General features: G+C 37.4%; 1 protein-coding gene across 1 annotated transcript; it reads right to left on the bottom strand.

Moving 5' to 3' along the window:
• Nucleotides 1–2,023: 2,023 nt before the first annotated feature.
• Nucleotides 2,024–26,966, bottom strand: LOC106091726 (uncharacterized). Its single transcript, XM_013258363.2, has 3 exons — nt 25,276–26,966; nt 25,128–25,209; nt 2,024–2,297 (listed from the first exon to the last, which is right to left on the bottom strand). Exons 1-3 carry the CDS (start codon nt 26,505–26,507, stop codon nt 2,151–2,153), a joined length of 1,461 nt encoding a protein of 486 aa, XP_013113817.2. The 5' UTR covers nt 26,508–26,966; the 3' UTR covers nt 2,024–2,150.
• Nucleotides 26,967–27,580: the final 614 nt, after the last annotated feature.

The following is a 27,580-nucleotide window of genomic DNA, read 5'->3' as shown; positions in this document are numbered from 1 at the left end:
CTAGTCATTCCGTTTGTAACACCTCGAAATATTCGGCTACGACCCCATAAAGTATATATATTCTTGATCGTCTTGTCATTCTGAATCGATCTAGCCATGACCGTCCGTCCGTCTGTCGAAATCACGATAGAGGTCGAACGCGTAGTGCTAGCCGCTTAAAACTTTGCACAGATACTTAGTATCGGTGTAGGTCGTTGGGGATCGCAAACAGGCCATATCGGTTCAGATTTAGATATAGCCCCCATATAAACCGATCTCCCGATTTGACTTCTTAAGCCCCTGGAAGCGTAATTTTTATCTTATTTGGCTAAAATTTTACACATAGTGTTCAGTTATGACTTCCAACAATTGCGCCAAGTACGGTCTAAATGGGTTCATAACCTGATTAGCTCCCATAAAAACCGAACCCCGATTTAACGTCTTGAGCCCTTACTAGCCGCAACTTTTGTCCGATTTGGCTGAAATTTTGCATGTAGTGTTTTATTGTGACTTCCAACAACTGCGCCAAGCACGGTTCTAATCGGTGTATAATCTGATATAGCTCCCATATAAACCGATCTCCCGATTTACCTTCTTGAGCCCCTGGAATCCGCAATTTTTGTCCGATTTGACTGAAATTTGCGCGATATGTTCTGCTACAACTTTCAACAACTGTGCCAAGTACGGTCCAATCGGTTTATAACCTGATATAGCTCCCATATGACTCGATCTCCCAATTTGACTTCTTAAGCCCCTAGAAGCCGCAATTTTTGTCCGATTTGGCTACATTTTTCCACATAGTGTTTTGTTATGACTTCCAACAACTGTGCCAGGTACGATCCGAATCGGTCTATAATCTGATATAGCTCCCATATAAACAGATCTCCAGATTTGACTTCTTGAGCACCTGGAAGACGCAACAACTGTGCCAAGTACAGTCAAAATCGGCCCATAACCTGATATAGCTCCCATATAAATCGATCGCCCGATTTGCTTACTTGAACCCTTACAAGCCGCAATTTTGGTCCGATTTATCTGAAATTTTGCATTCAGTGTTTTGTTATGACTTTCAACAACTGTGCAAAGTGCAGCCAATATCAGTCTATAAGCTGATATAGCTCCCATGTAAACCGGCCTCCCGACCAACCCTGTTCGGTTCCTAGAAGCTTTAATGTTTGCTGGTTTGACAGAAATTTGGTATATAGAACAAAATTATGCTCTTCAACTTAATTTATTTTGTATACATTTTTATCAGAATCGATGGTGGTGGGTTCCCAAGATTCGCCCCGGCCGAACTTAGCAAGCTTTTACTAGTTTTTGTTATTTTAGGAGTTAGTTTTTGTTAAAAAGTATATATGTATGTGATTTTAGTAGATTTTTTGTCCGTTGTTATTTAAAATAATTAAAAATTATTAAATTGTGGAAAATTTGGTAAAATTGTATTATGAAAACTTTTAAAACTAAGAAATTAAATAAACATTTTTTCATCTGATACTGCGGAAATGTTTGCTGTTTTGAGAATAAATTACTGTTGCCCTATTTTCATCAAACATTTCTGCTGTTTTTACTAACAATCTCCGAGTATACGCTACTTTTATTCGTTGGAAATATTGAAGAGATTCACCATCTCAATACGATTGTCGGCGTGGCTTGTATGTTTCTGTTACATATTCCTGTATTGAATTCAAGTTGTAAATCGATCGACGTGGCTTTATAAATTGTACGGGCGAAACGGGATGTGATCTATTTAAGGCATGTAAGCTATTTAAATAGGCGCCGATCGCCTGGGTTCAAGTCAGAAAACATCAGAAAAATTTTCAGCGTTGGTTATCCCCTTACTTATGCTGGCTGGCCATGCTAAAACTTCTCTATCAAGTGGTGTCGCTATGCGGCATGCCGTTCGGACTCGGCATAAAAAAGGAGGCCCCTTATCATTGAGCTTAAAATTTAATCAGACTGCACTCATTGATATGAGAGAAGTATCCCCTTAATAAAATGTTCATGAGAAATTTAGTAATAGTTAGCAGTAAATGAGCAAAACGAGTCAGTGTAGACATGTCTTTACTTCTATTCTGTGAAATAAATAATTCTTTTACATTGGTTTTGTTATTTTTAATATTAAAAGCTAAACAAATCTGGTGCTAAAAAGTTCGAAAAAACTACGAGAGACGTCAGGGGAAAAATCCATTTGGTGTAAGAACAAGGCTGGAGTTGCCACTCTTTAATAGCCCTTTAAGAAGTGCCAGGTCATCAGGAGTTAAAGCCCATCCGCTTAATTGACCTATAGACTGCAGTTCAGGACATTCGTTCATCAATACCTGCAGAATAGAAAAAATATGTCGCTTAACAATTAAATTAGTAACATTAGTTAAAATGCTTAATTTCTAATTAGTTACAAGGCATACATCATCCATAGTGGTCCAGCAATGGAACTTATTATATGTTAAGTTGTATTTTTGAGTTATTCGATTTATCGTTATTCGAAAATTTAGCTTTAACCCCCCTCCCCTTACACCAATTTTCACAATTGCTATATCTCGGAGTTGGTGCAATGGTTTTTTGTATGCACCCTTATGGCAACCCAAAAACACGAGTTTGTCTGAGGGATCGCCCCCACCTTAAAAAAACCACCCCATAGGACATATTTGATGTCCTGATGGGGGGGGACCCTCCCCCTCTCTAATTTTTAAAAACTCAAGATCTCGGAGATTGGTAAGGCGATTTAAGCGACATTTTGTTTGTACACATACAGTAAACTAAACACAGAAATTTGTTATCCAAATTTCAGGTGGGGTGCCTAGGGGGGACGTTTGTGCTGACGATTGCAAAATGGGGGTTAAATAAAATGTATTTTAGAGTAGAACACGAATCTTATATATATTTTCAGGGTCAAAACACTCAGTGGCCGCCCCGAAAACACCCTTCCGAACCAGACATGTTTTCCCTTCCGCAAAACACCGCCAAATAGGACTAATTTACTGGAAATGGCAATATGGGTTCAACTAAAAGATATTTGGAAATAGAAAAGGAATCTGATGTCCAAATGTAGGACCAAGTATTTGGAGACCGCCCCTCCCCCAAAGAGTACAATTTAGCCGACCATGGCAATATGGGGCTCAAATGAAAGGTATTTGAGATTCGAAAACTAATTTAATATCCAATTTTGGGGCCATGTGTTTGGGGGACCACCTCACTAAATCAGACATACATATTTACCGACCATGGCAATATGGGACTCAAATGAAAGGTATTTGGGAGTAAAGCACGAAATTTATACCCACATTTGGGACCACGTTCCTGGGGGTCCACCAACCACCAACAAGGGGCCCTTCCCACTCTCAAAATCCTCAGAAGAATAACAAGGTCTTTTATGAATGAAGTACATCTTACATCCAAACCCCTCCGAGCGATTTCATAGACCAATCAATATCATATGGAATCACATAACGGCAGTGGAATATTAAATATTCCACATTCGTAGCATGGCATGGTAAAAGCTCTTTAGTTGTCGAAAATAATATTCAAAGGATAATTTTCTTCCATATATTGTAAAAGGAGGCGCAGCGGAGCGGGCCCAGTTCAGCTTGTATTCTATGACGATAAAATTTAGCTAAGGCCGAGGCCGACTCAAAATAATTTTCCTTAAGGACAACATTTTAATGAAATCTTTTCTATAGACAGAATTTTAGCATAACAGTCTTTATTGACGAAACTTCAGCCTGGGCTGGAGCCCCCTCTTAATTTCATTACAACTTTTTCTTAAGACAAATCTTTTTCCATAGACAAAATTTTTATAAATTTTTTCAAAGAAAATATTTTTATAAATATTCTAAAGACTGAAATTCAACGATTTTTCTATAGACCCAAAAAAATATTCTCCTAATACAAAGTTTTGCCCACCTCAAATTAATTTTTTAAAGTCTAAATTTCCATTAAATTTTTTGTGCCGGCTTAATTAATTTTGCGACACTACATTTTGCCTAAACTTATTCTTTATTTTGTTTTTCTATTTTAAAAAGAAACAAAAACAAAAGCCATTGGTATATTCTGGTCACAATTTCAATAACAATACTATCTTCGAAGTTTTTAAGACCTTATTTCCAAAGACAGCATTATGTTAACATTTTTCTAAAGAGTAAATTTCCAAAAAATTTTAATATTTTTTTCACAAATGTCAGTTAAATTTTTTCTAAAGAAAAAATTTCAATGAAATTTCGTTTTAAAATAAAAAAATGTTCAGGCCTGGGACCTCTCGAAACAATTTTTTTCTAAAGGAAAGATTCCAATAACAATTTTGAAACTAAAACATTTTTCTAAAATATTTTCCAAAGACAAATTTCAATAAAGAATTTCAGATTTCAGAAAAGACATTTTCATAAAATTTTAAAGGCCATTCCAAAAAATTATTAAAATTTTGTTTAAGCTGACATATTTATGGATTTTTTTCCGAAAAAAAAATTCAATAAAAATTATTGTGAAAGACAAATTTTTAAAAAAATTTCTCTAAGACATAGCTCTATATGAATTTTCTCTTAATTCGAGTTTTATTATTTTAATAGAAATTTTATATTAAGAAAAAATATTTTTTAAAATTTTTGTTTAAATTAAATTTTGTTGTATTAAAATGGTGAAAGAAATCTGTGAAAGAAACTTAGTATGATTTGCGATACTAAGTTCTTCACTGAGTGGAAATTTGGCATTCACTAAATGCGTGGCAAAAACGTTTTTCAACTTGGGCCAACATGATAAAAAAACTAATTTTCGTTTATTTTCTTTTAAAAAAAATAACAATTGTTAGCACATATAGCTCTTCCACTTTTATTTTTTGTGATAACACTACGAAAACAACACAATTTATTGGTAGAAATCTATCAATTAATAGCAAGCAGCATTGATTCTCGTAAAAATTTCTTTATGTACTGTAGGTTTTAGCCGTCTATTTGGGCACAGTGAACCAATATGGTTTTGAAAAATTTACAAAATGTACTTTTTATACCCACCACCGAAGGATGGGGGTATATTCATTTTGTCATTCCGTTTGCAACACATCGAAATATCCATTTCCGACCCTATAAAGTATATATATTCTTGATCAGCGTAAAAATCTAAGACGATCTAGACATGTCCGTCCGTCAGTCCGTCTGTCTGTTGAAATCACGCTACAGTCTTTAAAAATAGAGATATTGAGCTGAAATTTTGCACAGACTCTTTTTTTGTCTATAAGCAGGTTAAGTTCGAAGATGGGCTATATTGGACTATATCTTGATATAGCCCCCCATATAGACCGATCCGCCGATTAAGGGTCTTAGGCCAATAAAAGCCACATTTATTATCCGATTTTGCTGAAATTTGAGACAGTGAGTTGTGTTAGGCCTTCCAACATCCTCCGTCAATTTGGCTAAGATCGGTCCAGATTTGGATATAGCTGCCATATAGACCGATCCTCCGATTTAGGGTCTTGGGCCCATAAAAGCCACATTTATTATCCGATTTTGCTGAAATTTTGGACAGTGAGTTGAGTTGAGCCCTTCGACATCCTTCGTCAATTTGGCCGAGATCGGTCCAAATTTGGATATAGCTGCCATATAGACCGATCTTCCGATTTAGGGTCTTAGGCCCATAAAAGCCACATTTATTATCCGATTGTGCTGAAATTTGGGACAGTGAGTTGCGTTGGGCCCTTCCACATCCTTCGTCGATTTGGCCCCGATCGGTCCAGATTTGCATATAGCTGCCATATGTACCGATCCTCCGATTTATGGTCTTGGGCCCATAAAAGCCACATTTATTATCCAATTTTGCTGAAATTTGGGACTGTTAGTTGCGGTGAGCCCTTCGACATCCTTCGTCAATTTGGCCCAGATCGGTCCAGATTTGGATATAGCTGCCATATAGACCGATCCTCCGATTTATGGTCTTAGGCCCATAAAAGCCACATTTACCATCCGATTTTGCTGAAATTTGGATTAGTGAGTTGCCTTAGGCCCTTTGACACCTTTCATCTATTTGGCCCAGATCGGTTCAGATTTGGATATAGCTGCCATATAGACCGAACTATCGACTTAAGGTTTTGGGCCCATAAAAAGCGCATTTATTGTCCGATGTCGCCGAAATTTTGGACAGTGAGTTGTGTTGGGCCCTTCGATATTTGTCTTCAGTTTGCCTCAGATCGGTCCAGATTTGGATATAGCTGCCATATAGACCGATCTCTCGGTTGAACAATGACTTGTACTTATAAGCATTTGGTCTAAATCAGATGATATGTCTATATAGCTGTTATGGGGCATAAGGTATGCATTTTTCAATGGATTTTGACGAAAGGTGGTTCGCATATATACCCGAGGTGGTGGGTATCCAAAGTTCGGCCCGGCCGAACTTAACGCCTTTTTACTTGTTTTTACTAGTATTCCGGTTAAGTGTATCACATGTAATAATTGCGTATAAAATTTCAGAAATATGTCGCCTTTTATAAAGACAGTACCAAACAGTACCATGATTAGCAACACATCGAAAAATTAATAAGTCAATCTTTATTGTCAAGGTATAAATGAATCTCAATGTTGTGCCCTTTAGCTCAATTCGTAAGGAAAGTACAATTCTGTATGTGTTAGTACCTAAAAAAATCTTCTTCTAAAAAAGAGATATTTGAACCGCCCTATATTTTGTGTCAAGGTGTAACCGTATTCTAATTTTAGTGATTAAGCTCAATTAGTAAAGAAAGTAAAATTTTGTACGTTTTAGTACCTAAATGTACAATTTTGAATAATCGTCTGGTCACCCAAAATTTATAGTCAAAATTTGCTTTTATCCCAATTTTGAGAACTTAACCTCACTCCATTAAGAAAGTACCATTTTGTATGTTTGAGTATGTAAATATACGAATAAAGCAGTAAGGAAATACAAAAGTCGGAAAGTGCCGACTATTGTATATAATATGCTACACCTACGCAATAAGTACCAACTACATCTAGCTTTGAACCAATTTTGATGGACCTCGGTCGAGGTATCAGATTCCGTATCCGTGTAAAATTTAGAGCATATTTGTATAAATTGTAAATAGGGCAAGGGTATATATATATATATATATATATATATATATATATATATATATATATATATATATATATATATATATATATATATATATATATATATATATATATATATATATATATATATATATATATATATATATATATATATATATAATTTCATTTGTTAACTTAATTTCATAGGAAGGAAGGAAGGAAGGAAAAAAGCTATTTCCTACTATTCTGTAAAGAAAGTACCAAATGGTACCAATTACGGTACTAAACGTACGTTTTCTCCCGTACATTAGCAGTACTATTTTTCTGTTTTTTCTTTTCACCCTTATCCTTTTGCACCAGATGTCTTTTAAGTCAAACCTCAAAATTTTACCTCTATTCATCAGCCATGTACAAAGTTCAGCAATTTCGTAAAATTTTGGTACTTTTTTAGTACCTAAATGTACAAAATTCCAAAAACTCGTATACCCACTCGGTTTAGGTTGCCATAGTGTATCTAAGTTTCAAAATTCAGAGCTTTAGTTAAATTTACAAAGAAAGTACCAATTAGTCCAATTGCGGTTGTAAACGTACTATATCTCACACGTCCGGTACGATTTTTCAAATATATTTTTAACCAAAAATTATATTTTCAAAGCTCTTTAGTGTGAACCCAAGAACACAATTCTAGCCAACCAATATGCGTGCAAAGTTTCATGATACCAGCTTTAGCCGTTTGGTCAGCAATCAGTCAGTCACGCATCTCCATTATATATATATAAATTTTCATTCATGAAAATCTTTTTAGAACGAATGGATTTTGCGAATAATAATTTTCTTAAGTGTTATGTATGAGAATCTTTAATGAAATTTGACAAGGCAAATTTCATGTTAACCAAATATGCCAAACTTCCAAAGTTAGGAAATGTGTTAAAATAGGAAAGATTTTTGTTAAATCCTATTAGTTAGCCAACTTTTCTCTACGAGAGCAAGTTTTTATAGGGGGTGATTTTTTAAGAGTTATAGGAAAGTTTATCAAAAAAAAGCACATAAAATACATGACCGTGACCGTGACAAATTGTCCATCCGCTCAGACCAATTTTGGAATACTCTCTCCAACATTTCGGTTGGTATCTAACGAATGAATGCTTCAATGTTGTCTTCTTATGCGTTAATTGAAACGGGCTTGTCTGTATAGACATGAGCTTTAACATAATCCCACAAAAAAATCGTCTAAAGGCGTTAAATCGGGCGATCTTTGCGGCCAATTGACCGGTCCCGAACGTGAAATAAAATGTTCACCGAACTCGCCTCATTGTAACGTGTGCAGTGTGGCATGTGGCACGGTCATGTTGAAACTACATGTCATGCAAGTCAAACTCTTGCATTTTGGGAAAACAAAAGTTGGATATCATCTCACGGTAGCGCTCACAATTCACAGTTACGTTACGATTCGCATCATCTTTGAAGAAGTATGGTCCAATGATGCCACCAGCCCATAAACCGTTCCGGATGCATTGATAGGTTAGGTTGAAAAGAGGGTGAGATATTAATCCGCCCCATGCCACTATGGACATACACCTAAGCCACTAATCGGCTTGTTGTGCGCTCTAAAAAAAAACTATAAAGTAACCTCTAAAAAGAAAATTTTAAGTTAGGAATTTCGTGCTACTTACAAAAACCTTAATTGTTTTCAATACCACTCCCCTAAGGAAATACTCCAACGTCTTATCATCTTCCCCGCATGCCCTACACATGCTATCACTTGCCGCACCGATTTTACGTAAGTGAGCTCGTAGTCCTATGTGTCCCGTTATGATACCAATAGCTATGCTAACCTCCTCTCAAAGAGGCATGTCGCCACCATTATACAGCAGACTATTTAGAGAGTAAGTGAAAGCAAGTGATTTTTTTGGGGTTTCGAGGACTGATGAAAGCGCAAATGTATCCTTATAATGCGTACATGTATCCTTTATAATGAAAAATAAGTCTGGGTGAGAAATTAAAGCAAAGTTGTGCGTCCCAATATCTTTTCTACAGTAGTTAAAAGTCGTATACAAATTTAATGTCCAATTTTGGGGCCAAGTCTTCGGATGCTCATCCCAACCATAAAGCATCCGTAAAACGGTCATGTAGTTCAATCGTGAAAATATGGGAATTAAATAAAAGGTATTCGGAAGTATATTAAGAATCTGGAATCCGATTTGAATGCCAGTTTTATCTAAGAGTACGACAGACAATGTCGGTCTCAATTGATAGTGACATTTTGGGAATCAGACATCTAAATTTGAGGACATGTATTTGGGGGCTGCCGCATCCGCATGTCTAGAAGCAAAACAATTGCAAAAACAATTTCCGTTACGAAGATGGCAATCATGTGCAGTTTTTTATTTATTTTTCGCCATTTTAAACATAAAAATAATAATAGGGACACTTCTGGTTAAAAAAAATGCCAAATTGGATAAAGAATGGCAAGTTTTGAGTTACGAATGTAGCCACATTGTGTTCCAGCAGTTCTATAGCTACATAACGTTATCTTGTGGTCGCTTGGCCGGTTCAGTTCTGGGGAACCGAAATGGGTATAACTTTCAAGAAATAAATTTTGTTGAAGAATTGAAGTAACAACTCTAATATTTAGCAAAATGTTTCCCTTTTTGTCTAGACGATGTAAACAGATTTTTTCAGGTCGTTCTATGTTTTGCCTCACAATTTTCGGTTTCTTGACACAAGTTTCTGATATGGATATCCATATTACAGCATTTTCCCATCAGAATTTTCGAAATCGTAAGCAAATCAGCCACTTCCCGGTGCCATTTTCCAATATTTTGCAACTTGTCGATGTTTTATAGTAACAGGGATACAGTGCCTCTGTCTAAGAGTAGAAAAACTTAAATTAAAATAAAATTGTTGACCTTAACTCTTGTTTTAACGTTTCCACGAAAAATAATTGCCTTTTTGCAGCTTTTAATGAATATTCTAAATTTTTAAACAAATTGACTCAGTGTCCCTGTTATTTGCACAATCTAAAATAAGACTATTTGCAGCAATAGAGCATTTTTTGCGAAATATCAGAACATTCTTAATATTTTTGTAACGGGATTTGTCTTTCCAGAGTATATGCAATTGGCAATTGATATAAAAAAAAATTTAGCGCTCATCTTACCCAATTTAGAATCCTTTATTTCTCTGTCTAGCCGCTGTTCCTATTTTTCGCAGCCACATTTCCTCCCTGAATGTTGTAATTTACTTCGTACATTTTCAAACATCCGCTTCTGGCACTGCATTAAGTATGGTTTTAATCTACAGAGGCCCCCATAGTGCAGAGATTGGCATGTTAGTTATCCTGGCAAGATCATCAGCAGTGTTATCCCCTTCTAATGCTGGAGATATTTGTCAGGTACTATGCCATGTAAAATTCCAAAATTTTATTACAGTGAAAATAATAATTTTACATATCATTAAATAATAAATTTCTTTAAGATTTAAATTTCAGACCTATTTTTTAAACTTTGTTGCCATACATATATGTAAATCCGTATACGGCCATATCTCTAAGCACACAACCTTGTACAATACTAGGCATTTTAGGTGGATATTTTCGAAAATCTTTTTATTATTCTAGGGTCCTTAAAATAGGTCATGTCAGCTATGATTTATATAAAATCAATGAAACAATCAAAATTACATACTAATGCCATCTATACAATTTGTGTAAGGTAGTGCTTTGCTCTGTGTAAGGGCATAGAGTCGAAGCAAATAGTTTGGTATGTAAATAAATTGACATTTTATATAATTCTGATTCGATTTTCCTGAAATGTATCACATATTATCCTCATTTATCAACATCTGTGGTATATTTCGGTCCAATCGATTGTTAAATGTGGGATCAAAAGCATTTAGAAGAGAAATCTTTAAAACTATAAATATCTGAAAAATATCAAAATTAAAACCGATTTTTTTTGCATTTTTAATGCGATTCGACAACATTTTCTGAAAATTTCGGGCCAATCTGTTGTTCGTTATTGATGTTGTATCACTTTGAAGGAATATTCCAAAAAATATATGTATTAGAACCACATACAAATCCGAACCGATTTTCTTGAAATTCACTATACATCTTCTCTATCTATATCTGCGGTCTGAGACAAATTTCGCCGCAGTCGTTGTTGTTTGTAGGTGTAATTGCATTGGAGAGAAATATCTCAAAAGATATAAATATCGGATATTATTCATCCAAATCTGAACCGATAATTTTGATATTACAAAAAAATTTCCTTTCATCGTCCTTCCTTCCTTTGCTGAAATTCAACAAAATCGAAACACAAATCAAAGAGCTATTGTAATATCATTAAATTGGGCTCGGGAATTTGCTGCACAGGCTACTCGAAAGACTACACGTCTAGATTCGGAAACTGCACCGTAGTAAGCCAAAAGGCTGAGGTCACTTGGAGGGCATCCCATGCCTAAAAGAACTAGGGCGAGCAATAGTAAGATGGTCCAAGATCTTTTGCTTATGTCGCTAGCGACAGTTTGATGATGGCAGTTGTCGACAAGGAAGAAGAACAGGGCTGCATACCTAGGAATAATTAAAGTGGGATACTAAAAGGACTGTCATAAGTATACTCCGATGTCCTTGCGCCATTTCCTGGGTCTCCTCCAGTTTGTGACGATACAGGCTGGTATCGGGGCTGATACAGATTAATTGTCTTCGGGGGTCAACGCCCATTTGAAATGTTTTGTTGTGCGCCAAAAAAGATTGGTGAGATCTGGCCAGGTGCAGCACTAGATTTAGTCAAGAAGGAATGTATTCCTTCTCGACCAATGGCGCATGTTTGGATACCAAGGGTTCCCTCAGATCCTGAATTGATACTTGGTAGACTAAGGAAATGTAATCACAATCTTTCAACCACCGACTGGAAGATTGGTAGATTGGACGAGGCTGATGGTGACCGGAGACATGTAGTATTCGTACTAAACTCAACAAATCTGAAGGGGTTGTATCGAACGGATTCATAGAGTTGAAACTGAAAGTTTATAGAAGCGGTGGGTTTGGGCAATCAGGAGACGACTCAGCAGTTGTTGCTGAACACTTGCCCGAGGGACTATCGACCACAACGCTAAAGTCTGGCGGATTGCAGGAGACTGAAAATCCTCCTGCCACAATCGAGACAGGAGGGGATGGCATCGAAACGGGAACCGACAAGCCCTGTGTGGGTGGGTCATCCAGTTAGACTGGGCTTAAAGTGTGCGCCAGCGGGAAACACGGAACTCAAAAAGTACTTCGACACTAGCAGCCAATAATGCATCTAAGGAGGAATCGTCCATACCGCAAGTTTCGAGTGTCCTGAGGTTCCTTTAATGCATTTTTGCATCAGAGGAATTTGTCCGCGACTGATCTGTGCGACTGTGGGAGACCTGAGGACTGGAGGCATGTACTGACGGAATGCCCGTACTATGCAGACATTAGAGATTTAAGCGCGATGGGGATTAGCGAGGCGGTGTGGGATTTCAGTAGGGCCCTTGAAGACAAGACGACTGTTGCGAGGCTGGCCACCTTTTCCCGGAAAGTATTTCTTAAAAGGCGGACAAGACTTAGTGGAGGGATGAATACACGCTAGTTATCCATAGTGAGGTGTTGTTGTACTGGCGCGACCTGCCTTGCCCATGTTGATGTAAAGGCGTTTGCCCATCGTTGGTTCCTAGCTGTTGTGGTTGTGTTCGGTCATCCGTGAGGGTGGCCGCGTTGATTGTGAGTCCCATGTTGATGCAGATATGTGTGGCGTAGCCCGTGAGGGCAGCCGTGTCCTGTTTGTGTATATCGTCTTGTTGTATATTTGGTGCATACTTTTGTATGCTGCCTTAAAGTCGGCTTGGGGCGATTCAAGGCTACGAAGTCTGACCGGAGACTTTAACCTGGTACCACGGGTGTCAGGAGCCCCTGGAACTTCGGTTCCAGCCTGACAATGGTGAGGCCCCAGTCGGGAGCAACGTGGTGGCTGTGGTTTGTACCCAAATCGCGGGTAGAGCAAAAGCTCGGCGTGAAGTTGCGTTTTCAACCGGGTGCCGTGACCCATAGATCGGAAGGTGTTTTAGGTAGTGCTCCGCTCCCAACCAAGGAGGTGAACACGTCCTAGTACGAGAGATCAAATTGGTACTCATGTGTAAGTTACCACATGTAGGGGTGTTGGTAGACACATTGTATTCACCCTTGGGCCTCGCACAAAAATATTCGACTGGGAAGTGTTGGATGACCACAGCTTTTCTGATCATCGTTATATTAGCTTAAGCCTTGGAGAAAATACTGCAGAAGTGGTCCCTTGGCTGAACAGAAGAAAGGCGGATTGGGATAAATTTCGGCACAAATTCTGCACGTCTATTCCTTCTAAACTAGAAAAGGAAGTGGAAACTACGGAGGATATAGACATGGTGGTCAAGCGGATCACGAAGGCCCTAATGACTCGCTGGTGTCAGCATGTCCTAGTGCCAAGCCAAGGGGCAAACAGCAACCGACATGGTGGACCCCAAAGCTGGTTGATCTAAAGAAGAAATGCAGAAAACTCTTCAACAGAGCAAAACCCACAAGATCACCGCATGATTGGGATGCCTATAAGGCTGAGAATATAAGGGCGAGCTGAGATTGGCTCGGTAAAAATCTTGGGTAGTATTCTGCTGCTCCGTGGAGGATACATCTGAGGCCTCTAGGCTAAGGAAGATTGTGTCCTCTAAACCTACTATGGCGGGGTATATTCAGAAGTCAGAGAATGTAAGGACAATGTCTAGTAAGCTAAGTTTTCATGACCAGACCCGAAGGACAACGAATGATAGATGGTCACACTGAGCATTCCAAAACTATGTGACCTAATCTAGACTTGAGGTAGTATATTGCTTTGCTGTCATTGGCTAGAACAGACGTCTCAGTCATTGTGTCCGTCATGACAGGTCCTGTCTAATCGGAAAACATGCTGATAGACTGAAGGTTGCCTGCAACGACTTTTGCAGAAGCTGTGAGGATATCGAAGAAGAAGAGACTATAGAACACCTTCTGGGTATGTGTCTCGCACTAGCAGTCAGAAGGAGCTCCACGAAAAGTTCTCATTTCTTTGAGAACCTGTCTGATTCAGATGATGATGTGAACATTTGCAAGTTATTGGGCTTTTTAAATCGATTTGGGTGGTGCAACGGTAGGAACTAGAAGGCGTCTTCCTTCTTCTGTTTCTGTGGTACCAGAATAGACGAAAACGTCTAAGTGAGTCTGATAGCAGACTGCCACTTAAACTTAACCTTACCCAAATAGTGTAAACAATATCATAGTGTATAAATATAAATCGGAACCCATTTTTTATATATACACTACGATTCATATATATACTATACAATCTGAACCAATTTTCTTCAAATTAAAAATTTTGTGTTTTCTGCACCTATAATTACTTTCTACCGAATTTCATTAAGGTCGGCCTGCCCGTGGATTTTGAGTTGAAATTTCTTACTTTGCGCCGTTCGGTCTCGGCTATAAGAAGGAGAACCCTTATCACTGAGCTTAAACTTGAATCGGAAAGCACCCAATGATATGTAAGAAGATTGCCCTTGTTCCTTAATGGAATGTGGGCAAATTCGCATTTGAATTTTATCTTAAAGGACTCTTTAAATGACTTATGACTTATACCCGTGACCAAATAGTCATGGGTATATTTCTTGCAGACTAGTGTCCAAAAATTTAAAAACGTATAATTTTTTGCTATAAAAACCGGTCCGACTGCAGATGCATAAAACGAATTTTGTCTTTAAATGTTTAATTTATTGTCTTGTTGCATCTATATGGCAAACAGTGTTGGCAATATTAAAAGCCTTTTCAAATCCTTTATCGGCCAAAAATTTGGTTTTTCAGTAAATCGTTTTAAGCCTAGTACTGCCTTCGAATTTTCGCCGAACAACTGCCAGAACGCATTATAAAATCAGTAAGGAAAGGCAAAAGTCGGGTGGAGCCGACTATATAATACCCTACACCACCTAGTGTACGTGGTATTTTTATACCCTAAACCATCGGATGGGGGTATACTAATTTCGTCATTCTGTTTGTAACACCTCAAAATATGCGATCGTCACTTTGTCATTTTAAGTCGATCTAGCCATGCCCGTCCGTCTGTCTGACGATAGCACGCTAACTTTCGAAAGAGTAAAGCTAGCCGCTTGAAATTTTGCACAAATACTTTTTATTGGTGTAGGTCGGTTGGTATTGTAAATGGGCCAAATTGGTCCACGTTTCGATATAGCTGCTATATAAACCGATCTTGGGTCTTGACTTCTTGAGCCAAGACGCAATTCTCATCCGATTTGACTGATAATTTGGACGTAGTATTTTGTAGAAACTTGTAGGATTTTCTTACGATAGGACAAACAATTTGCATTTCCACATCTTTAAAAGGGCATATCGGATAAAAGATTATATGGGAGTTATATCTAAACATGTGCCAATTCTGATGAAATTTTGCCCAATATTGTAGAGGAGTGACCAAAATTGTGGCTATAATCTATTTCGGAAGGACCTATTTCTAAATCTGCATCGAATTTTATGAAATCCTGCACACGTATTAACACATCAAATGAAACACCTCTTACATTTAGTATCGGACTAAAATTGTGGCTTCTACACCATTAAAACATCATATCGGATAAAATATATATATGGGAGCTATATCTAAATGTGGACCGATTTTTATGAAATTTTGCACTCGCTTTGGGACTTTAAATAAAACACCACATTCTAACGCCTCTAAATAAAGCACCTCATGCCTAATTTTGTAGAGATCGGACCAAAATTCTGGCTCCTACAGCCGTGAAAGGCCATACCGGATGAAAGATATATATGAAAGCTATATCTAAATCAAGATCGATTTTTAAAAATTTTGAATGCAAATTAGGACGTCAAATAAAACACCCCATTCCAAATTTTGTAAAGATCGGACCAAAATTGTGGCTTCTATAGCCTTAAAAGTCCATATCGGATGAAAGATATATATGGGAGCTATATCTAAATCTGAACTGATTTTGTTCACAGTCAATAGAGTTCGTCCTTGGGCTAAAAAAGAGACTTGCGCAAAATTTCTTGACAATCGGACAATAAATGCGAACTGTAACTTGATCACAAGAATACATGAACAGACAGATGGACATAGTTAAATCGAAACAGGAAGTGATTCTAAGCCGATCGGTATACTTATCAATGAGTCAAGTTCTTCACCTTTAAAGCGTTGCAAACAAATGCAAAAATACCACAGCGGTAGTGTAGGGTATAAAAATGGTGACGAAGAAAATGTGAACTCATTCTGTAGAAGTGGTATTGAGTTCTACAGGGTGGCTGATGAATAACAATGATGAATATTGCTACATTTTTTTTTCGGTGTATGGAATACATTTTTCTTTTATTCATGTTAAATTAAATTATTAAATTAATTATTAAATTATTATTAATTAAATTAATTAATTAATTAATTAAATTAATTATTAAATTATTATTATTAAATAGAAAAAAAGTTATTACATTTTTTTTTGGTAGCGGCTTTCATCAGCCACCCTGTATGAGCAAAATAGTTGCGACAAAATAATAGTCGTGCGTCAGAACAAATTTCGCTTCAATTAATTGCAAATGTAATTAAATGCTCACGAAATGGGATTCACGTATTCACGAATGAAATAAAAAACGAGAGCTATAAAACAAGGAAAGGCAAAAGTCGGGCGGGACCGACCATATTATTCCCCACACCACCGTACCATACGTACAACTCCCAATACATGGAACCTATGACGAAATCTAGTCAGACTTATGCTTTGCATACCTATTGAAATATTTAAAGGCCATATCGGATGAAAGATATATATGTATTGAGACGTTACATAAAACATCACACTCCAACTTTTGTAATAAGCTGCGGCTTCTACAGCCTCACAGGCCTCATCGGATTTTAATGCAATTTTGCACACGTATTAAAACCTCAAATAAAACATCTTATACAAAATGTTGCAAAGATCGAATAAAAACTGTGTCTTCTACAGTCTTAAAGGCCATATCGGCTGAAATATATATATGAGAGCTATATCCAAATCTAAACCGATTTTAATGAGATTTTGCACACTTGCGATGCATCGTGATAAATTTTGTAGAGATCGGACCGAAATTGTGCCTTCTACAGCCTTAAAAGTTCATATTAGATAAAAGATATATATGAGTGCTATATCTAAATCTGAGCCGATTTTTATGAAATTTTGCACTCGTACTGAGACTGTAAAGAAAACACTTCATGCAAATTTTGTAAAGATCGGGCCAAAATTGTGGCTGCTACAGCCTTAAAATTCCATATCGGAAGAAAGTTATATATGGGAGCTATATCTAAATCTGGACTGATTTTGACGAAATTTTGCTCACAATTCGACGTTAAATAAAACACCACATGCCAAGTTTTGTAAAGATCGGACCGAAGTTGCGGCTTTTATAGCCTTAAAAGTCCATATCGGATGACAAATATATATGGGAGCTATATCTAAATCTGAACCGAATTTGTTAAAACCAATAGCGTCTTTGGGCCAAAAAAGAGACTTGTGCAAAATTTTATGACAATCTGACTATAAATGCGACCTGTAACTTGATCACATGAACAGACAGACGGACATAGGAATAAGGAAGTAATTCTAAACCGATCGGTATACTTATAAAAGGGCCCAGCTCTTCTCCTTCTAAGCGTTTAATACCCTGTACCACAGTGGAGGTGAAGGGTATAAAAATCGCATCGACCGGTGTTTGCTTTAAAACTTCTGAACCGACATAAATCGAAAGACGGCGTAAATCGCAGTAAGTAGAAACTAGGGTGTGCACGGGGGTGAATTTTCTCTCACGCCCACGAGAAGAAAAGTGGTACACACGCATGACTTTTTTATGTCGATTTACGTTCAAGCACGCTCACGAGAGAAATATTTTACTCACTAGAAAATCACGACGAACGTGGCACTCACGAGAAAATCACGACACACGGGACACTCACGACTCACGAGAGAAATTACGACTCACGAGACACTCACCACTCGCGGGAAAATCACGAGTTACGGTTAAACAAATATTTTTACATGAAGCGAATAAAAATTTGTTCATGTGTCTCAAATCATACAGGATTTGAACGTAGGAATATTAATGTAAAAAATGTATCAGCCCTGCTTGACCGCTTATTTGCTCTTTTCTTCTTAATTCATCGTACGTTTAAATACCGTATGATTTGAGAGCATGCGAAAAATTTTGTTTTTCATTTTTATACTTTCGTCGTGATTTTCTTGTGAGTCGTGAGGGTCTCGTGAGCGTTTCGTGACTCGTGAGCGGCTCATGAGCAGTGTTGCCACTCAAGAAGAAATATCCTACCAAACCAGACTCAAACCTACCAAATGATCTACAAGCCGAAAATGTGTTGGCCATTTGTCCATTTTGACATTCAATCTTGACCACATCAAATTACATTATATACATTTTCAACTCTCCAAAGTACTAGATTGTGGTTATTCATTGAGGATCTAGACGTACCTGTTTGTTGAAATAACTACACGGCCTTAAGTTCAAAAATGGTCTATATCTTTATACTGATCTCCCGATGAGAAATCTTGAGTGTATAAAGTCGTATTGTAGTCGTAATGAACAACCGTTTGGATATAGCGATCTCTCAATTTAGGTGTTTGAGCCCAAGCTAACTCTTACTACCACTTTTCGCCGTTACACTGAGTTGAATGGACCATGAGCATGGATTTGATTTGACCATACTTGTATGTAGCTGCCGACTGAAGGCATTGAATGCACAAAACCCGCATTTCCTACCCAGATTTTCGAAATGTAGATGAGATCCCTTAACACTCGTTCCAGTTACAGCCAATTTAAAATCTTTCGCCCTTTTTCCTGAAATTTGAAGCAGTGAGACCCCTTGTAACAGTTACTTCCATGGTTTTATACTGCACTTCTAACGAATACGCAGAAACGATATGAAGCGAATAAGTTGTGAGTTATTCCCGGCGATTTTTTCAGTAATTAACTTTGTATTTACGTATATGTATGTTGGAAAAACCTACCAAAAATTGAGATCAGTCTACTAACATGCCAGGAGGATAAATACCTACCAATTTTGGTAGGAACCTACTAAAAATGGTAACTCTGCTGAATGAAAGCCTACACAAGATGATAATTTTATAGTTACGGTGCAGGTTTTTAAATGCAATGAAATAAATATCCCTCTAGTATAAATATGAATATAATTATAAGTTTTGTCACCATACAGGAACTGCAATGGCTTGGGAAGGCCTCCAAAACAAAACAGAGAGGTGACGCCCTATATTATAGCTGCCATGAAACGAAGCATGAATTTTGCTGTGGATTTGTGGTTAGTCGGAGTCTGAAACACTTTGTCTCCCGGTTTACTCTGGTGAATGAGAGGCTAGCAACAATCCGAATAAAAGCCAAATTTTTCAACATCAGCCTTATTTATGCCCATGTCCAGACGAAAGACAAGGACGAGCAGACCAAGGATATTTCCTTCGAGCGTCTAGAGAGAGAATACGACGGCTGCCCCGTCCATGATATTAAAGGGTGATTTTTTTGAGGTTAGGATTTTCATGCATTAGTATTTGACAGATCACGTGGGATTTCAGACATGGTGTCAAAGAGAAAGATGCTCAGTATGCTTTGACATTTCATCATGAATAGACTTAATAACGAGCAACGCTTGCAAATCATCGAATTTTATTACCAATATCAGTGTTCGGTTCGAAATGTGTTCATTCACCGTAACGTTGCGTCCAACAGCATCTTTGAAAAAATACGGTCCAATGATTCCACCAGCGTACAAACCACACCAAACAGTGCATTTTTCGGGATGCATGGGCAGTTCTTGAACGGCTTCTGGTTGCTCTTCACTCCAAATGCGGCAATTTTGCTTATTTACGTAGCCATTCAACCAGAAATGAGCCTCATCGCTGAACAAAATTTGTCAAAATTTGAACACATTTCGAACCGAACACTGATTTTGGTAATAAAATTCAATGATTTGCAAGCGTTGCTCGTTAGTAAGTCTATTCATAATGAAATGTCAAAGCATACTGAGCATCTTTCTCTTTGACACCATGTCTGAAATCCCACGTGATCTGTCAAATACTAATGCATGAAAATCCTAACCTCAAAAAAATCACCCTTTAAAATCGTTATGGGAGATTTTAATGCGAAGGTAGGGAAGGAAGACATCTTTGGTCCAACAGTTGGAAAATTAAAACTCCACGAGATAACGTCCGATAATAAGTTGAGACTAATAGACTTCGCCGCGACAACGAACATAATAGTTAGCAGCACCAGATTCCTTCATCGAAGGATTCACACTGTCACATAGCTGCCTCCCGATCAAAACTCGAGAAAGCAAATATACCAACCATGCATGTAAGATGTACGATCGATTCGAGTGGTGAACATCAATTCGTATCATTGCCTTGTTGCAGCAAAGGTTCGCAGTCGTCTTAGTGTGACCAGAAAGGTACGATCTGACAATGCAAGGATATTGGACATTGGAAAGCTACAAACACAACAGATGGCAACGGCATACTCCACTCGGCTGAGCCAATTGCTTGAAGAAAACACTCCCTATCCCGATAGTATAACAACCGATAACTTTGGTACAGACACATCCTACTGCACAGACAAAGAAGGAAGTCTGGCTATTGATACAGATAGTGTGCTAAGGATATGGAGAGAACACTTTACCCAGCTGCTGGTATCCGATGAGTATACCTCAGAACCCATCCCTGATGATGGTATAGAATGTGTACCATCTAGTCAGAACGAGGTCCCCGTAGCAGTAAGGCGGCAGGAGCCGATGGGTTGCTGGCTAGACTGGGGGGTGACCCACTGATAAGGAGTATGCGTCAGCTCGTCTGCGTAATTTGGTTAGAAGAACGTATAGCCGATTATTGAAACCTTATCATACTATGCCAGTATACAAATAAGGGGACAAAATGGTATGTGCCAGGATAGAGGAATAAGTCTTCTCCTCATCGCATACATGAAACTATCGACCGCACTGTGTGAAAGATTAAAGTCTAAAGATAACGAAAAATTGGGCTCTATCAGTGTGGTTTTAGACCTGGTAAATCCACCATAGACCAGATATCTACACTGCGCCAAATACTCGAAAAGACCCGAGAATAACCTGCCATATTTTCGTTGGCTTCAAAGCTGCCTTCAACAGCCCTATGCTTTTAAAGTAATTTCAAGCCATGTCTGAGTTTGGTATCCTGCAAAACTGATACGACTTTGCAGGATGACGCTTGCTGATACACGCTCCACAGTTAAAATACGAAAGAGCCTCTCCGAACCGTTCAATTTCAAACAAGGTTTCGGACAACGAGACCGCCCGTCGTATGATCTCTTTATTATAATGTTGGAGAAGATTATACGAGATGGAAATGTGAATAGACATGGCACAATACTGACAAGAGAACATATGCTACTCGCCTATGTCGACGACATCGATATTATGGGTCGGTCACCGGAAGAAGCAATAGCAGCCTTTGAAAGTATCGAAAGAGAATCAACGAAGTTGGGTTTGGTAGTAAATTGAGATAAGTGGAGATAAGACAAACAAAGCCCTGTACACCCGAGCAGATAAAGAATATGGAGAAAGTTGGGAACTACAAATGACATCAGTTTTGAAATAAAACTAAGGACAATATTGACTAACAGATGCTACTTTGAATTGAGTAAGTAGTTGAGGAGCAAAGCCACCTCTCGACAGACGAAGATTACAATATACAAGACACTGATACTACCCGTGCTGCTCCGAAGCATGGGTACTTGTGAAAGCAGATGAGGCGATACTTGGAGTGTTTAAGAGAAAAATCCTTCGTAAAATAAATATATGGACCAGAATGCGTTAATGGAGATTATAGGCGTCGTATGAACCACGGGCTGAATGGCGACGATTGCATAGTAAAATGTATCAAAATACAACGGTTGCGTTGGATAGGTCATGTAGTCAGAATGGATGAAGAAGCAAAGAAGTCTTTTGAAGGCGGCCAAAAAAGAACACACAAAAGGGGAAGACCAGAACTCCGATGGAGTGACTACGTGGAAACTCGAAACTGGGTGCCAAATATTGGAGAAGAAGCGCAGAAGATCGAGGCGCTTGGAACTACGTTCGGCTAATGGGACAAATATTCTGTCATAGCCAATTTAAAGTAAAGTAAATTGTGGTACATACAAAATTGATTACATGTAAAGAAAAATACTATTAGAAAAAAATTAAAATTATTAAAAGATAATAAAAAAATTAAAAGTATAATAGAAATGAAACGTATTTAAAAAATATATTAAACACTGATGATTAAATCGAAAATGAATGATAATTTTTTTTAAATCTAACGCGTTGCTGATGATTCATGTGGTTGTGTATTCCAGAGACGTGTTGTGTTTATGAAAAACTGTCGTTCAGAAACAAGACTACGTTATCTAAATGGAACCAAACCCCTGCCACTACTTAATCGATTAAATTTAAGTTAACCGTATAGATATATTGGTTTCTTCATTAAGTTTCTCAATACAGTCATTGATAGTATCAATAGAACCGCTACAATAGATTTGTACGTCATCAGCATACAAGAGGACTTGACTGGTGAGTACTTGGTTGGGGTGGTCATTTGCGTACATAGAAAGCAATAGTGGCCCCAATATAGAGCCCTGTGGAACTCCTTTATTTAATCGTAAAGGAAATGCAAATTTGCCCATGAACACTACATTAAGGAACAGGAGCAAACTTCTCACATATCAATAGTGGTCATATGATAGTCGAATTCGAACGGCGTATTGCAGTGCGAAACTTCTTTGGGAAGAAGTTTTTACATGGCTGCCATACCACTTTTTCAAATGGCATTGTTCTTCACAAATGTCGTCAGCAGTAGGAAGGGATAACCAACGCTGGAAATTATTTCCGGCATGCCAACCTCTGAACTCTGGTGGCCTCATATCGTATCGTAATCGTAATGGCACAAACATCTGAAGACCTTATTAATCTAGTTTCAGTCTGACTGAAGTTAAATAATCTTCATAAATAAATTTTGGTCATCAACAGAATCAAAAGCTTTGGGATAATCGAGAAGTACTTAAACACTCACCTTATTATCTCATCAATAACGTTGGTGATAGATTGTGAAATTTCAAACAAAGCACTAATAAAACTGTTATCAGCACGAAAACCAGATTGCTTTTCAGACAGCAAAGACTCGAATGCCTGACATGGGTTCAGTTTTAGATTTCGGGAGAGGAATATTTCTGGCATATTTCCAAGTGGTAAGATAAATATTAAAACAAGGAATGACGTTAAGATAGTGCATGAAATAAAGAAAAATTTGAGGAAAGAAAATGAATTTGGGGTCGATATCATCAAGGTCCATAGCATTTGACTTTGCTAATATAGAACTAATAAAAACTTCAACATTTTATACACATCTGAACTCATATTCAATGTCATTTCCAATGTTATCTACAGACCAAGAGATATTCTCATAGAAAGACGTGTCTAAAGGTAATGTAGGTATGTTGACGAAAGATTTATTAAATTAGTCCATATCACCCTGGTACATTGAACTAGATTTAGAGTTTAAAATTTTAATGTCTTGAATAACCATCCACTTGCTTTTCGAATCTATAGCATATTTAAACTTGGATGAGAAGTATTCTAATTTCCCTGCTTTTATTGCGTTAGTCGCCCGTTTTCCCGCAGTACGAAATTGCTCATGCAACTCAGGCGTCTTAGAACGCTTCCATCTTGAATACGCAAGGTCTCTTTCCTTTATCAATTTTTAAATGGTGAAATCAAACTAAGGTTTTGAGTTTGAAACGATTTTTCCATTTCGAATGAATACGGTAGCATTGAACATACGAGTAATATTATCTGGGAAGAAGCTAGTTTTTTGATCCACAGAGCTGAGTGTATAGATTTTATCTCAATTCGCTCCACAAATCTTATTATATAGATCAGAATAGTCTATGTTTTTGAAGTCAAAATAAGAAATATGATCAATCTTTTGCTGTACATTGAAATCATAAGCTAGAAAGTCAAGATCATGTTTGAAAAAACATGGAGCAGATATCTGATCGTAGAGTAGGATAGTTCTAAGATTGTTTACAAAAAACAGATCTAAAATAATATATGTGGTATCTAAAAGATGAGTGGAATTTGAAAAATTAATAGCTGATAGCTCTAATGACAACATAGATTCAGTAAGAGAAGTATCCACAAGAGCATTTGAATGTCTGCCTCCATAACATTATTGTAGTCCATTGATAAGTATTGTCATTTGTATTATTAGGACGGAAGATTCAACACGCAATAATTTTATTTACGTTTGATAAAATTTGATCGTTGGTACTTGATCAATGACGAAACTTGGCTTTTAATTCGATCTTCGCATATATAGCAATCCCACCTCTACGCCCTTCTCGATTAGATCTGAATACAGTATATGGCGTTAAGCTCATAAGGTTATCAAGTACTTCAGAGTGTAATCACGTTTCTTGCAGGCACATTATATCTACATATATCCGAGTTTTCAAATATGTATCTAAATTCATGAATTTAATTTACAATACTTTGTGAGTTTATGTAACAGGTTTTAAGCAATTTCTTTGCCTGACTACTATTCTGATTAAACTTCTGGTATTGGCGAGTAAATTTCAATCGCAAAGAACATTTAATCGATTGGCCTTGGGATAAACCCTTGGGGTCTACAGGCCCCAACATTTTTTGAGTTCGCTACTACCGTGATAGGATGGCTGACGCTTGATTAAGATCCAAGAATTACTCATGTGCTCGCGAAAACGCAGACTTTCACTTTTAAGCTAACTTAACTAAATGAAAGCGATTTAATGTAAGAATGCAAAAATATACAAAGGATTTTTTATAACGTAATGTATGAGAATGAGTCTCTGAAAATCAAAATTGTCTGTCATTGCATCTAAGGCCATAGATGTTTTAAATTTGTAGATACATTTTTCTAATCAAGTTGTTGCGAATAAAATATAGTAATCTTATCTTTGACATAGAATATTAACTTTACCTGTATTGATTGTATGGTCAAATTTGGGGCCAATGTAAACCAAACATCTTCTAGGTCATTGAAATTGTATGGAATGAAAATGCTGCGATAGAAACTCATTTTAGGAACATGTGCAAATTTGGAAAGATTTAGTAGAGGATATAGTTACCTAACAATGTCATCGTCATTTAGTGCTGTACTATCAACAGCCAGTCGTTTCAACTGCGTCGTATTACATATCAAGGACTTAAGGGCTGTGTTTGGGATGGGACTGCTAAGCATTTCAAGTCCTTCTAGCCGGCTAAACCGATGGTGATTCTGGTTGAAATATGACAAACCATCCATCATATAACAGTCCAATTCAATGAGACTGGGGCATATTGACGCCAACACACTGAGCTCTATTTCACCGTTGCCTTTAATCATTGTCAAATGATCTAAATATCGACCTGTATTTTCCAACAAACTTAATAACTCGGAGCAGGAAAATTTGTAGATTTTCAGCTTCCGCAAAAAAGTCTGGGACAAAACTTGAAGGCAACCCGCCTTAGGGGTATCTAGATATAATGATTGCAAATTTGGGCACGTTTTGACCACCAAGCTCAGCGTCTCTTTATCCGTTCCAGTGTCATGGAGATATTTTAACTTGCATTTAAAATTCTCGTCGACATTGTCATGAACGAACTTCAAAGCTGGTCCCACAAAAGAATATGTCGAAAGCGTTTCCACATTGGGGCAATGTTCCAATAGAAGTGCAATGTCTGAATAGCAAATATTCTCCTCGCCCATCATTCCAATATCGATAACTGTTAAACGTTCTGCGCACAAGCCCCTACTCAATGATTCTATTCCAATTTCGGTGATATCAGTTTCGCCAGAAATATCCAGTACTTGCAAATTTTTGCAGTGCTTGGCGATTGCCCCCAACAAATCGTCGTTTGCAATGTACGGCACATATAATTTGGTGAGATACTGACATTTTTTGATTATTTCAAACATGTAGAACATGTGTTCTTCCTTTACCCAAACACCTTTCAGATTGAGAACTCGCAATCCTGTACCTTGGGCTGCTATCACTTGCAATATTTTCTCATAATACGAAAAGGGAAAAACCTCGGTTACCAAGAAAGATACTCCACAATTCAGCAACATTTGCAAGCATGTAAAACGCATATTTGCCTCCAAATAATCCGAACCGAGGATAACCCTCAATAAGTCCTGGTAGATATTAGATGTAGCGCCAGACAACTCTAGATACTCATTGATCTCCACCATGACAATGTTGATGTCCATATCAACGTCAGACCCATATTTCGCATAACCCAGTGTGGATACAATGAGATTTGCCAGTTCTCCCAGGGCACTGTCGCCCAGTGATCGCACCGAACATTTCTTGGCCATGTTTTCACTATTTTATATGTAGAAGATTGTAGCAATGTATAAATGGCTAGCAGCTCTTCCACAAGCAATATAGATGTTGGCACGTCGATTCACAAAAGTACATTTATTGAATTTGTTTGTAAACAATGTTTTTTTGTTTTGTGTTTTCCTCATACACTTTGGTCCCTACATATAAACGTATGTAGTGTGATCGTTCGGATACTTATTTATAAAATCCAATAAGCCAAAAGCTTTCATTTGTGACATTGCTCACTGCAACCCTTATAACGCATTAGCAAACGCCACAATTACGTCATATTCTGATCTTATCATATTTTCGTCATAGAAAACTCGAAAACATTCTTTACCAATATTTTCTTTTAACTTTTTGTCGTTTCTCGAAATCGAGACTTTAAAAAGTTCTTTCGCGACAAAGAAACTGTTAATATACACAACATATGTACATAAATACGAGTCTATACGTACGCATACGTAAAAACGCGACTAGCCAAAATATATAGAAGATAGATTATGCTCGGACAACTACCAGAAATACACTGGTTGGATGGCAAGAATACTTTTCTTTAAAGCTTTCAAATCTAAATGAGTTGGCTGTGGCCGAACAACGGACGCTTTAAAAGATCTATGGATATAAGAAGGCCCTTAAAGCTTTCATTTTGCGGGTGTTAATGCAGAATAAACTTATGAGTAACTGTTTCGATAAATCGTCCAAGATGACCTATTCCAGCTAAAATTTTTCATGCAGTGTTTTCTGTGGTGTTATCCGCCATCAGTAATAATTGGATCGAATTATATCTAATTAGAGACAATTAGATAAAATTTGATCTCAAATTTGTTCCGAATTTTCCACTTTTTTACTAGGGCTTTTAAAATTCTAAAAATGTACCTACGTGGGTGGGTTTCCAAATTAGAATGTGAAATATTTGCACACTATTTTAAAGATTTGAAATTTTAAGTGTTGACAGTTTTTCGATTTATTTTCTGGCAGCACAGATGCTGGAGTATTTTTAACGATTTTTGGGATATTGGAATTAATAATATTTTTTTTCCAAAATTTTAGTCGGTATTTTTGA

The sequence above is a fragment of the Stomoxys calcitrans genome, chromosome 3 (genome assembly GCF_963082655.1).
Source record: "Stomoxys calcitrans chromosome 3, idStoCalc2.1, whole genome shotgun sequence".
NCBI classification, from domain to species: Eukaryota; Metazoa; Arthropoda; class Insecta; order Diptera; family Muscidae; genus Stomoxys; species Stomoxys calcitrans.
Note: the sequence above shows the minus strand (reverse complement) of the source record. Positions and strands in the feature narration are given on the sequence as shown.